The following is a 14,438-nucleotide window of genomic DNA, read 5'->3' as shown; positions in this document are numbered from 1 at the left end:
GAACTAGAAAGACAATTTTTACCTTCAAGCAAAATCAGGAATTAGATGCAATCAATAGATTCTGTAAAAAAATTTATAACCTTAAATGGTGTCCTGAAAGGTTGAATCATGAAGACCCTGGTATATTTTTAACAGAAAGGAATCACTTTTTGGAGCTCTTTGTGTGGCACAGGCTTTATTGAGATGGGGAGAGGGGGAAGATCCATTTCTGTAGCTCAGCATACAGCTCTGATAACAGGTCCTGCATCTCAAGCTAGTTCAGTTCATCCAAAATACCAAAACAAAGCACTTGCCTGTGCCCCACACACTGCCAGCTGGTGGCTGAAGCACTCTGTAAAAACTGGGACGTTTCAGAGAGCCTTATGTTACACTGGCAGGTGGCTGAGCTGTAAAATACAGAAACCCCTGCTCCAGCAGGGCTGGAAGCATTGTAGGACTGTTTTCATTCTGGCTCAGCACCTGGGATTCATGTGGAGGGGGCTGAGAGTCAAGGGTGAGGTTGGGGGGCCTAATGCAAGTTGCTCATGTGTGTTACAAAGCGATGGAAGCTTCACCCCAGGGGTACCAGGAGCAGAGCAGATTATGTGGTTGTCTGCTCCTTCAGAAAGAGAAGAAGACAACTGTGGTCCAGGGACCCTCATGCAACCACTCATGGGAGCAGAAAGACAGCAAACCTGGCGAGAAACCTGATCACCATGTCTGTGCAAGCCCGTTAGATGCACATGTGATGTGTGGTTCTCTTGGGCTTTGCTTCCTCTGCATCATTTCTGCCCTAAGAGAGCCAGGGGCACTGTGTTAAACAGGGGTGTGCAGTGGGCTTGCTTGCTCAGGTGCTATTTCTGCAGGACAGACCCTGGCGGTCAGGGCAGCCTCTGCTGGGGTAAAGTGAGGCTGGGAGGAGGAAGGGTCTGATTGTTTCTGATCCAGACTGATCAGAAACAATGCTGAGGGGCCCTTTGGGAGGTCGTGCAGTATCCACTGCAGGTCTATTTTCTGAAACACAGACACAGAGGAGAATTTTTGTGAGAGGAAGACCAGCACCTGATCCAAAACTGGGGGGAGAGGGAGGTCACTGTGCAGCCCTTGCTGGGCACCTGAAGGTGCTGGGGAGGAGGAGTGGTTGGCAGGAGCTGCTGGCAGCCTGGCCTGAGGCCATGGATGAAAGAACAAACAGCAAGGTGAATTGCTTTTTGTTTCTTCCACAGAAAATCCTTGCTGCAGCAGAGGAGAAAGAGAACAAGTGTTTTCAGCTGTGAGTGCTCCCCCCTGTGACACAGGACAGGGCCAGCCCGGGAAGAAATGCCAGGGATCTTTGCTCTCCCTGGTTTCACATGGCAATGTTTTGCAGGAGAGACATTTTAGCAGTGAGGGTTTAATCATGCCAAACTTGATCAGGTGACTGTCTAATCTTTTTAAGAGTTTAGCAACCTAAATGAAACTATCTGAAGAGATTGTTTTATCACCATTACAGCTGAGCAAATAATTCACAACAGATAATTTATGAGCTGCCTTTTGCCTTTGCCTCTTCATGAAGTGATTAGATGGTGCTCAAAGCATTCATTAGTCAAGAATTTTAAATCTATTTCCTGGGCTTGGTCCCCTCAGGAGACTCACAATTTGGCTGTATTTCAACAAACCACTGTCTCCAGCTTTCTGCCCATGAGCAACACCATTCAGCATCCAGAGGTCAAAAGTAGGTGAGAGCAGCCAGTAGGTCAAGGCATGGAGAGGAAATGGGGTCCAGACAACCAGGCTGGGGCACCATGGATTCAGGCCAACTGAGTCTTGTGGGTTGTGCTGGGAAATGTAACCCAACAGGACAGAGGTGTCTGAAAGAAAAAAAAAAATAACCAAGCACCAAAATCCTGCAATGAGGTGCATCATTTACGTTGACCTAGGCTGAGACTCGAATTTTTGCCATAGCCCCCGCAGCAAGAGCCTTCTCAACACCCACATGGTGTGCACCGACTTGCAAGAGAGTTTGCCAAGTAATAAGCAGCATGAAGGCAGCCAAGCTGCATTCAGGAACAGGCAGACAGTCTGGAACTGAACTCACTCCATCTTTTTTGTGGTCAGAGGGAAAAATTGCCATGGGCAGAATTTTATTAAAAACATAATGCCAAAAAAAAAAAAAAAAAAAAAAGCAAGCAGTAGAGAGAGAAAGAAATAAGGATTGGGAAATAAATTAATCAATGTTCCTCTGGGAGCAAAGGAAGCCCTTGGGCCACAGGACAGCTGGCTTGACAAGAGGACAATATTGCAGGTGCTCTACATGTGGCCCAGTTTGTTTCCAGGTGCATTCGGAATAATGATGTCTTAATGCTTTTCTATTTCTTTTTTTTCTCCTCAGAAGCTGGGTCATTATTTTTTCCTTCTTTTATCATTTGTGTCTGTTCCAGTAGCAATTTGGAGTATCCTAGAAGGGGGTGAAATCCCCACTGTGCTGGAAATTATGTGAACTGGTGACACAGGCAGGCTGCACTGGGAAACTTCCTTATCCAGTAGAGACCACTGCAAGGTTCAGCAGAAAAGCCAAGGACTGCTTTTTGCACTGCACAGCTGGAGCCTCCTTGCTGTGCACCCTGGTGATAAAATGCTGACCAACACGCTAATTAGGAGCTGCTCACAGTAGGATGTACAATACAATATTTAGGATAAGAAAGATGGGCAATACCTTAACTGAAAAAAATAGTATTAGAAGTATATAGAGTACTTTATTTCAAGGATATCATGTACTTCAAGACTAAAAGATCTGTGGAATTTGCCTGCTACATTTTTAAAATGCATTTGCAACACTTGCTTGCTGTGTTATGCCAAAAGGACTCAGACTTTGAGCCAGCATAAACAGGATGTGGGGCCTGAAGGTCTTTGCCAATATGTGGCCAGTGGTGGGGACTGCTGAGGAGTGGCCACTGAGCGCACTGGCACATGCTAGGGCCAGCCACAGGGGTGCTGGGCCTGCCAAGGCTCAGCAGGGCACTGCTGGAAACCACAGAGGTGTGGGCAGCGAGCCCTTGCATCCTGTCAGGAAGCTGAGAGCTGTTCTTGTGCTTGGCAGAGGGCAGCTGTCTTGGAGGAAGAGCTGCTCACCTGTGGCTGTCTGCCTGGGGGGCACCTAGGCAGGGCCTCCTTCACAAAGCGCTCCTTTTGCCAGCTTCAGACTAGATGTGGCCACTGTCCCTTGTGCACCTGACACTGCCCGTGTGTGCTGCTCTGTTCACAGCATGGGCTGCCCAGAGAGACTGAAATTGCTGACATGCTGTGAAACCACTGACATGCTCAAAACTCAACAAGGCCTTCAGCAACCTGATTTAAGTCCCTGTTTTGAGCATGACCAGATGACATGAACCCTGGACAGATGACAAACAATCACATAACAGAATGAGATGCCCCTGCCGGCCTCAGTTATTCTGTGATTTTGCTTGACTCATGAATGAAGACGTGGATTCCTCTTTGAGGTATCCACACTCGAAGGTTCAAAAGAAGATAGTGCAGCCAAGTGTGAGGGTCAGTGGAGGTTTTAGCATGAAAATACAATCTATTAAAAAGTGGTGATGTCTGGAGCATCTCAGATGCCAGTATCAGATGCTGGTGGATGGCACCCTGTGCAAAAGCTTAGATTCAACCCAAGTAACATTTAAGACAATTTGAAGAGGGCAGAGGGAGGTATCTTGCTCTATTTTATTTTTTTTTTTCAATCTGTGTTCTGCATGCCTTCCATGGGAGGGGTATCACCTTAAAAAGGTGAAAGCTCTTTGTGGAGAGCAGAAGCTGTAAGGCACAAGCACATTAATCATGCACTTCTCAGTGACACAGATTTAGTGGGCTGTCTTCTGGCTCACCTGCATATCAGCACCAAAACAACTGAGGTCTAGCTATGGTTCTAACTATAGAACCATAGAATGCATTAGGCTGGAAAGACCTTTAGGATCACAGAGTCCAACTGCTAACCCAAAACTGCCCAGTCCCTGACTAAACCATGTCTGTAAGAGTCACATCCACCTGAGACCTGAGCAAGGCAGAAGCAGGAAAGCACCAGCTGTAAGCCCTTTCTCCCTCCCTTCCTCTGAGACTAGTGAAGGTACAACAGGGCAGGGGCTAAGGGGCCAGCAAGTTTGGCCATCTGCTGGTGCTGCTCTGCTGAAGGGCAGGCAGGAGAGCAGGGGAAGGAGTCATTAGCAAAGCACACTGCACAGACTGAGAGTGACATTCAGGCCCCTGGTGGGAAGAAATGGACTTGAATCAATTTGGGATAGGGTTCATTTTAGGAAGAGCCCTCTCCCTATCCTGGATGATCCAGAGACGAACTTGAATTGGTGTTATTTTATTTGCTTCAATAAACATTTGATTTATACAAAACAAAACAAGACAAAAACCCCCTCAAAACAGTTTACAAAGCAAGTTAAGTGTTTGAAACTTTTGATATACAAGAGTATATATTGCTCACATTCCTATTTCATACATGATGTACATGGTGAAGTACTCCTTAAAAGAATAAAAATTTTCCTTTACATGTAGTGTTAAAAAACCCCATAAAAACGTCAGTACTGTCAGGAACTACTGCTTGCCATTTCTTGACCTTCTGTGTGGATGGAGGAAGAGAAATGGGCTGAGACTGAGTCATTACCACTGTAATGACTTTCTACCTGCCTGGATGCACTCCCCACCCACATGTCCTACCTCTGCCTATGGCCCTGTGAATTTACAACATTCCATCCCTAAAAAAATGCCATAGTATCCTCGAAGTTCCACTGTAGGTGTGGAGGTTTTGCCCCACTCTGTTTTAACATCTCTGAGCAGTTTGGTTAAAATAAAAAAAAAAAAAGCAGTTACAAAACCATTTCAAATAAAGTATTTGCCATCATAAATCTTAACTCCTATTTGAATAAGCATGATTCCTATTGACTTGCATGGCAACATTTTTGAGAGGAATATTGATATTTATCTGTCAAAGGCGTTTAATAAACAACACCAGATTCATGTGTCCAGGATTGGTTTGTGCTGGTTGAATTTCTAAATTGCAAGGCCTGCTGACATGCCATGAGGAAGAGAAAAGTGGATAAATCACTGAAAAACACCTAAAGACAAAATTTTTAGCACTTCTTAAACACACTGCTGTCATGTATATAGGCCCAATGTGATGTCAACTGTCTCAAGCATTTTGGGGAACTGAAAGAATGCAAGCAAAGTCTGAAAGATCCTGTTGAAAAAGTCTTTCTTTGTTTTTGGTTTGTTTTTGGTTTTTGTTTTTTTTTTAATTCTGTGAATTGCTGACTTGCTGAGGCAGCCCTAAATGCAAGCAATGCTGAGGGCAGGATATGCCATTAACCTATTGCTATGGAGCTTTGCCTCACCTCCAAGGTCTTTTTGCAAAAATAAAGGCAACAGCTGCTGCCTCTTTCTTTAGAAAGAGTGGAACAGTCACACTGTGGTTTGCCCAGCAATTAGACACACTGTACAGGGAAAAGGGAAAAAAAAAGTTTGTTCTTATAGCAACACAATCAAGGTAAAGACAGGGGGAAAATAATAGGACTGCCCACACTCAGAATGCTCAGCAAATATAAAACATCTGCCTGGATTGTTGCTGGCCCTGTCCTGTTCTGTATGGTTTGGGGGTGGGAACGGGAGGAGGGGAAAACTGATCCTGCTGATATTTTGCAATCTGTTTGCAAGCAGCACAAATTCAAAGCAATAAACATATAACATTAATGAACTCACAAAACACACATGTGGGAAGGACCAACCCTCCTCACATGCCTGTTCTGGAACACTTTGAGGACTTTGGGGTTAAGGTGAGAGGGAAAAGGCATTCCTGAATTTTCCACAATGTGCTGCAGACAGGACCATGCAAGTAACTGCAAAGTCAACTTTGCCTGTCTGCTGTGAGACTGCTCCTGCTCCTGTGAACAGCAGGATGACAGCCAGGTGGTCACAGCACATGCCTGGAAAGTCATCTTCTTATTGCATATTATTCCTATTTTTTGGCAGAACGCTTAGTGCAGAATTGCTGGTGTGGTGCTATACCAATCCCCCCAGGCTCCTTCCCTAAGGGGTGGGATTTCTAATGTACTGGTAATTTCCTGGAAGCACTTTCTTTTAGTAACTTTTCTTTTCCCAGGACATGGCTGTTTATAGATATATAGATACATATAGATACATATATATATATATATATATATACATACACACACATTTTATATATATATATATATGTATATATATATATATATATATAAAAATAGCAATTTCATAGTTATATACAGGCATTAATAAAGTGCATAATGTTATTGGCTATTTTCAAATCCTTTTCCTGAGGAAGTGCTACCATATATAGCTCCTCCTACGACATGATGCTGGCCGCCAGTGCTAGGGTATGACTGCTACTCCCCCAGCTTGTAATTCCCAGAATACATCTCCCTGTCCAGAGCTGGAGCCCAAAGGGAGTAGTGACAGCCTCAGTCCTCCAGGAAGCAAGTCAAGGCACCGGTCAAGACCTCTTCCTTTGCCAAGGTGAGCACGTCTAGGAGCGACTTCCCTCCGTCCCGGAGCTCCCGGGCGTGCGCTACTTGGCGGTGGTCACGGAACCGTCCTCGGGGATCTTCTCCTCGGAGCAGCTCCTCCCCGAGAGCCTGTCGTGGTGCCGGAGCTCGCTGAAGCGCTCGGCCACGCACTGCGCCGTCAGCCGCGCCTCGGGGTCGTGGTCCCAGCACTCGATGAGCGTCTCACACACCATCTGGATGCCCTGCGGGGAGCACAGACACAGTCAGCGCCCGTGACGGGGCAGCCGCCAGCAACGCCTCGCGCACTGAGCTGCTTCAGGCCCTCAGACATTTGGGGGTTATTTCACGTGTGTCCTGGGGGTCCTTTATGGGATCTGCAGCTTCTGTCTTGGGGGCATTGTTTTCTTTTTCTTTTTTTTTTTTTTTTTTCTTTTTCTTTTTTTTTTTTTTTTTAAGGAACACTACTACAATATTTTCAGCGCTTTAGCTGGAACTATCATTTCTGGGCATGTTGTCTGATATAACAAGAACAACGATGCTTCAGACTAGTGATATAGAATCAAGCAGGGTTTTTTGTTTAATAAATATGATCAACATGGATCACATGACCTCCTGCTCAACCCATGCCTCTGCATGCTGAATTCTGCTTGGGTTTTTCAAACAGAATTCTGATTGCCAGCAATATTGGGCTGTACATCAGCTCTTTATGAATTCCTTGTAGACTACCTAAATCTATGTGCAAATATGGTCCACAGTCCCACAAACACTTAAGCACATCACTCACAGTTGTAACTGTTTAACCTTCATTTCAATTCCAATGCAAATGTTTTCAGGAGCAAAAAAACAGTTGCATCTCTGTAATGATTTTTATAAACATGAAGTATTTGCCACAGGAAACTGTGTTTTGTTTTATGATACTAAAAGCCCATTAAGTAGGATTTATCTTAAACTTATTTAAAAAAATAACATTTCACAACACTGCATTAATTGTTTATTTTACCTAATTGGTGATGTTGACTGATGTCAATGCTAATAGCAGAATGTTACTCTCTGTATGCAAATAACATTAGTTTTCTGCTGGCATTGAAATTACAAGCAGTAAATTAAATTAAATATTAAACATTAACTTGAAATCAATAGTGCAACAAATCTCATTAAGGGGGGTGTGGGGTAATTGTAATATGTAAATCTGTTCCAGAATTTTATCATGATGAATAATGAGTTCATTACAAAAACACAACTGCAGAGGAAGGAAATGAATATGGAAGAGCCATTACAGTAAGAACAACTTCTACAGAGTTCAAAGCAGATCCTCAGCTGCTGCAAACTGTCAGAGCACTGCAGAAACTGATGCATCACTGCATCTTAAACAGCACAATGTGAAACACTGAAGGGATTCAGGCAAAGGGAATCAAATCCACCTTCATTAAATGTCCTCTAAGCATGTTATCAGGCATCTCCTTCCTTAGACTCTTAGCTGAACCCTGTTGGGGCCAGCTGTGCCCATTCTGGTGACACAAGCACAAGTGCATGGCCTCCCAGCTGGTGGGGTTCTCTGTGCTGGGGCAGTTTGAGATGTGGGTTTTATACATGGAAGAAACCTCTGAAGTCAAATGCAGGACACCTAGGTCCAAATCATGATCATTTTACTTGCTTTATAAACCCAGAGGCGATGAAATCCACAGTGTATCCTACAGGTCTATGCCAGTACCTCAACCTGCAACTCTCAGCACACTCAGCCTTGCTGTCAAGGGTTTTTAGTGCTGGTAGTATCAGATATCCAAGATATCCAGGTGTCTGTCAAAATTCAACTTTCTTCCCTTGTTGAAAGCCCCTCCTCAATAGCCTACCCCTCACAGCTGAGTACATAAGGAGCAAGTTCCTGCAGTCCGGGAAGGGGCTGCATTCTGCCATAGTCATCAGGTGGCAGGTGTTCCTGGCTGGAAAGATGATTGATTTTAGCCACTCACTTGGTCTTTTTTATGTAGCTGTCAGACTGATTTTAACTTTCCAAATGGAATTAAAAAAGGAGTGTTACATTGCTCCTGATGGAAATAGTAGATTATATTCTTGGTTGCCTGGGCTTTTGTAAAAGTTTGTGATACTTTCCTTTTGTCACTAAAGACCACTCAGCATATTTCATTGAGAAGTGGAATGACCAAGCCTCACTTCTCTAACATGATTCACATTTTATCTCTACTGATAAAACTACTGAGAGCAAAGGTGAAGAAATGCATGTGTTTGGCTTGTTTCCATTCAGTTTCCTCTACTGAAAAATCTACCATTGCCTAGGAAGTGCAACCATGGTGCTCGTGAATGGAGGAAGCTGACAAAGTGCTTTGTGATATGCAAGGGAAATGGACTGCTAATGCACAACCTGAATAAAACCAAGCTGGCTTGCTGAAGACTAATTTCCTATTTCATTAAACCTGTCAACAGTTGGGATACAACTATGGCTGGTTTCCATGGTAAAGTACTCAGATTTGCTTTTTCTGCTGAAGATCCTCTGTAATAGGATGGTCTCCCTGTAAATGGGGTAAAACAAATTTGAAGAATGCCCTGTTTGCAAAGCTACCAGTGGTGAATGGAGAAGGGCATCATGCTGCTTTTGGTGTTGAATAATGCTGAAAGTTAAACATCTTGATAGTGAGGTGAAGATGTGGCAGATCTGGTGAACTACACAACAAAAGAACAAACAAGTGATACTATTAATAACTTATCTAAAACTGCTGAGCTGACTGAGCTGGCCTGGAGACATCTGACAGTCAATTGCTTTATAATATGAAAGCCCAGTCCCACTTTTCAACAACAGCATCTTCTAACATAACTCCATTGAGGAGTTATGTTAGAATACCTCAAGGTTACTCCTCGATGCTGAGCAGAAGAGATTTGCCTAAGGCTGTTGGCATGGGTGTCTGACATCAATCTTAAGTTAATAATTGGTTTTCTACCTTTAGTACAGTTGCTTTAATATGATTGCTTCAATATTGCTTCATAGTGCACACTATACGAGTCGTTACAGCTCCTGCACTGTGTAGTACATAACTCTAAGACCTTTTTGTCTAGTTATTATAATAATAAATAATTTATATTTTTATATCTGGTTTGACAACCTTAATCATGTGGGACAAAGTTGTATAATGGTTCAATTGCACCTATATAGTCCTTAAAATGTAAACTGTTGACAAAAGCTGGGGCTAAGACAGCCCAGCCACACGTAGACACCTCTCTGAGAAGGCATTTAGAAAGCAAGGGGATCCTTTCTGTACCTCATGACTCAACAGGAGGGCTTCTCTAATAAATTTTGTCTGAAGCTCTCATTCTGCCGGCAACAGAGGCCCATGTGTGAAGTTGTTTTCTTTGCCCTTTCAGAGCCTACACACAGTGCACTTTAAGGGCCTAACTATTCTGCGGCTCTCTGGATGATTTTTGGATCTCAGGCTTCCAGTGTTTCTGTTTTGACTGCTTTTGGATTACACTGGTGTGCAGCAGGAATACCAGGGCTGTGGTGCCTGAACCACGTCAGCACCAGTGCTACTCTGTGATGGAGTCTCTCCATGTGCGACAGACCTCTCCATGCAAAGAGAGGTGCAGCCTCTTGGCCAGGGCACTGAGGTAAGGCTCAGGCTTCAGGCAGCAGCTAAATGTACAGTGCAGCTCCCACTGCCCACGTGTGGTGCTCTTACCTGATGGTTAAGCCAGGAGCTGGGGATCTCGGGCCGCCCTCTGTCTCTCAAGACATTGTCCTTCATGCTTTCCACACAAGGGTGCTCTCGCACTTTGGAGCCGAAGGGGGGCTCGTACTCTTTCACTTCTGGGAAAGAAGCAAACACAGGGTATTTAGCCAGGCTGTGCTGGTGCCAAGAGTGGAGGGAGCTGGTTGTTCTCTGAGGAGTAGGAGCTACTGATTAGCTGCTCGCTGCCACTGTTCTGCTTGACCAGCTCCAAACAAAGCAAAGCCAGTTGGCATTTTCAAAAATGTTTCAAATGTGTTTCTCACACACACTCCCTCCCCTTTTGTTTCCTAGCCAACAAAACAATTCTCATTTAAACCCTTTAGTACATAATAATATTAGCAACAGTCCAAGAAGCAGAGTAATCTATACTGGTTTGTGAGCCTTTCAATCTCTGCTGAGGTAAAACGCACAGGAGGTTTAAGGTGAGTTTTGCATGAGCCAAGCTTTTGAACAGTTGGTCTCCCTTAGCTCTCCTGGAGTCCACACACACTTATCAGGTGAAATATAAACTGAAATATATCTAGGTCATGGTAGATGTGAATGTGGGGATTGCTAGGAAAGGGCAAAGATACAGTTAAGGAGCAATGCTGGAAGCTGCCACACTGCCCTTGTTTACTCCTAAGCTGCATTCTTTTGTAGAAAGTAGTAGTCTGCTCTTATTTTAGATTTCCTTCCCAAAATGGATCAGTTTTGGCCTGTGATACAGGGGCACAGCTTTCTGAAGGGGTTGCTGCCACTCTAGTTTTTGTTTGCATGTTGCATATTTTCTTTGCTTTTCTTTGGAGAGAGAAAGGAAGAGGCAGACATATGGGACTCTTGGAGAAAACTCAAGAAATCTCTGAGAGCGGAAATATTATAGTAGATGCTGACACAGTGTAGAAAATGCTGTGGTTTCTTTGGGAACAGATGGAGACTTTACTCACAGGCCTAATGACTTGCTGCTATCAGATAAAGATTTATGAAGTTGGCCTGTTCTGCTGCCTCTTATTTCTTTCTAGGAATTAATTGGGGGCAAGAAAAACTGAAGTATAATCTACAAAGCAGTCTGGAGAATGCATGTGAATGCCCAGATGATGTGTGAACAGAGACAAATGAGCAGAGAGACAAACCACTGCTGCATGATGCTACAACCAAGTTCAACTGCAGTACCCAGTGTTGCTCACTCCTCAAAAGGGCTAAAAATTGCCGAGAATGCATAAATAGGGATTAAAGACCCAGAAGAAATGGGAAGAACCTCTAACACTTGGGTTTGTTTATTTTGGGAGAGAAAAGTAAGGATGATATGCTACTGAAAATAACTAAGGATCAAGATGACACAGGTCAGATCCTTCTGCCATGTCTCATGATAAAACCAAGGTAGTATTGAAGACAACTATCTTTGGATTTTTCTCCAAAGCCTTGAAGTCAGGCTGTAGATCTCACTTGCATGTGATGGCCATGAGACAAAGACTTAATGAGGCTGATGCTTAAAAAGAATGACCAAGTTACAATAACAAACATTTTGGAAGGGATATTAAACCTCATGCTTCGAATGCTCAGCATTTAGAGATTCAGCTGCAAACAACTGTGTGCAGCACAGCAGATCACCCGTAGATGCCTCCTGCAGAGCCCTTCTTCCTTCTCCCTAGCAATCTGCTGCTTGCTACTTTCCACAAGATGCTCTGGAGAATGGCTAGAGCCCAGAAACAAAACTTCCATCTTCTAAGACCCAAAGGCCAAAGTCTGCCTCATTCTCTTTCCTGTGCAAGAATGCAAACCAGTTTCACCCACATTAATCTGAGTCTGAGATGATTCAGGCAAAATATATTTGTAAGACTTTAGCCCTAGAAATGAATAGGGAAGCTGCCATGTTGCTAGTCAGACATGGGTTAGCATGCAGTGGATGCACAATGATTATACTGCACATACCTATATGTTCAAAGCCAACAAAAGTATTAAAATTCACCGGGAGAATTTAAATCACATGACCTAGATGGCCATTTCCTGCACCATCTCCATCAGTCATGGTTCAGTTGTGGTAGTGGTCATGGACACCAGTCAACATTCTGAGATCTTGCAGGGTGAGGAGTTAGAAGAGTCTCAATGGCCAACAGAGGGAAGCTGGTGCTGTGATGCTGACTTCTTGTTCCCTCTCACTAATTAAATCTCAAGGCTGCTCAAGTAAATGAGATGGTTCAAGCAGGAGAAGGGAAAACTCTTCCTGGCAATTGATAGGTTCATAATACATTTTTTCTGTTTGAGAAATTGTTTGTAAGTTATGACCATTCCCCTTCCAAATATAAAGATTGAATAAATTTTTCAGATTTGGATTTTTTGTTGTTGCTTTGTTTTTGTTTATGGTAAAGAAAGAGAAATTTAGGCCAGATGCCAATCCACTGTAATGACTTTCTACCAATACAGTCATGCCTTCCCTCAGGTTGAAAAGCATGTGGCATCTCCTTGCTATTTATTATCATGCTTCTCTTTCCCTTGGAAAGTAAAAAAAAAAGCCCACTAAATCCTCATGCAGTAAGTCATCCTAATGTTGTGGAATCTCAAGTGTCGGACATGTTTTGCAGTAATAGCCGGTGTTATTCATGGATCATGTTTACGTGCTGCAGTAGATGTAACAGATGTCAATTTGAGGTAGGTTAAGATGTTTGTGGCTAGATGCCTGTGTGTGGCTGTATACAGAGGCTGATTCTATTTCTCATGCCTTATATGTTTCTTTTCATTGGTTTTAGACCAGCTGGGCACCAAAAATGACAACTGAATGAAGTACCATAAATATAACAGGAACCATGGACTACAGAACCTTTAGCATTCAAAAATGGCAGACTTCCTTCAACTTTAACCTCCAGCATTTAATCTTTATGGTTGAGAGCTGACTCGCACTACTAACTGCTGAACCTCTAGTTTCTTTTGACATTGGTCTAGCTACAGTTTTCAGAAAGGCAGGGATAGGATTTTTAGCCCCAAACAGAGACATTACTGAAAATCTATTTGTTCTGTGTGATGAAAGCTTTGAAAATTTGGCTCACTTGTGATCTTTTTCTACTCTAAGCTTTTTGCAGTGAAATTTTCTTTGGGTCAGAAAAGCATACCGCAAACCCTGTTGACACTCCCTTATGTGATCTATCTTACTGATTTCCATGGGACAACTTCTCATGTTGGATGATGTTTTATATGCAGGATCAAAGCAGGAGTGAGGTGAAAGGCCAGCAGAAGTCAACTGTGAGGCAGAGTCTGCAGCAGTGAGCTTGTGTTTGGGAACTTCTAGGTTCCTTGGAAATGCCCCTTTATTTAGAGCTTATGAGGGGGAAGAAGTGATAAATCAATTGATGGCGGAGCTGCTGTGACAGCTCATGCAAACACGGGTAGGGTGTACAGATAGTTCAGATGGTGTCTTTCTTCATGCTAGAGGAATTTGGGTATTGAATCTGCTAACTTGCACTAGTTGCACAAAGGGAAAATAATGCCCAAAACAGAGGCCCAAAAGCTGTTTCAGGCCAAGTTTAAGATGCTGTCAAATGCTTACTTCATAAATTTCCCTAGGTTTCCCTGTTGAGGGAAGGATGCATTGGGATGAGTGAACTCATTGTGCACACATACCTCCTGAGTGACTTCACATCTGATGATCTAAGATCCAGTCACACTTCTAAAGATTTCAGAGTGCACGAGCCAGCCCTGCCATCAGTGTAGGTTTAGGGGCTGCTCAGTCAATGCACAGTGAATCCTGAGGTGGGAAGTGGCAAACACAGAGTACATCTGTGCTCAGCACGGGGTGTGGTGCAGTGACCTTATCTACTGGGCTTGATGAAGGACAGCACTTGCTGCCTTACATGTAGCACTGTGGTGACACTGGGAGAATTTCCAGGACAGGACTGCCTGTCATGGGGTGACACTGCACTGTGTGGATCTACCAAGCAGGGCTGTATGCCACTACAAGCCAGTGCAGTGCAGACATGTCCTGATTTGGCTCTGCTTCACAGAAGGAGAAATTTAAATCAGTCCCCAGCTGCAGCCACCTCAGGGCCCACTGGGCAGGCCCAGCCCTGCTGCACAGGCCATCTGACTGCTCCCTGCTGCCAGGAACGTCACCGCTCCACGTCAGTGTGATGGAAGCCGAGCATTTCATGAGGTACAGGATGCACAAATGTTTAGTTGCCAAAATGTGACTCTTGGCTGACTTTCCAAGTAAGCATAAGATTACTCCTGATTT

The 14,438-nt window shown here is 43.8% G+C and overlaps 1 protein-coding gene across 4 annotated transcripts in view; it reads right to left on the bottom strand.

Annotated features, from left to right (window-relative positions):
* Positions 1-5,196: 5,196 nt before the first annotated feature.
* Positions 5,197-14,438, bottom strand: part of TGFBR2 (transforming growth factor beta receptor 2) — a 60,178-nt gene continuing 50,936 nt past the window's right edge. For all 4 annotated transcript variants that reach the window (XM_074539033.1, XM_074539026.1, XM_074539049.1 and 1 more), the window contains 2 exons: positions 10,187-10,314; positions 5,197-6,742 (listed from right to left, as the gene is read on the bottom strand). In XM_074539033.1, coding sequence (XP_074395134.1) covers positions 6,563-6,742; positions 10,187-10,314 — 308 coding nt within the window. In that variant the 3' untranslated portion in view covers positions 5,197-6,562. The remainder of the gene's footprint in view (positions 6,743-10,186; positions 10,315-14,438) is intronic.

The sequence above is a fragment of the Zonotrichia albicollis genome, chromosome 1 (genome assembly GCF_047830755.1).
Source record: "Zonotrichia albicollis isolate bZonAlb1 chromosome 1, bZonAlb1.hap1, whole genome shotgun sequence".
Classification (NCBI taxonomy): Eukaryota; Metazoa; Chordata; class Aves; order Passeriformes; family Passerellidae; genus Zonotrichia; species Zonotrichia albicollis.
This window is presented reverse-complemented; position numbering and strand designations above follow the sequence as displayed.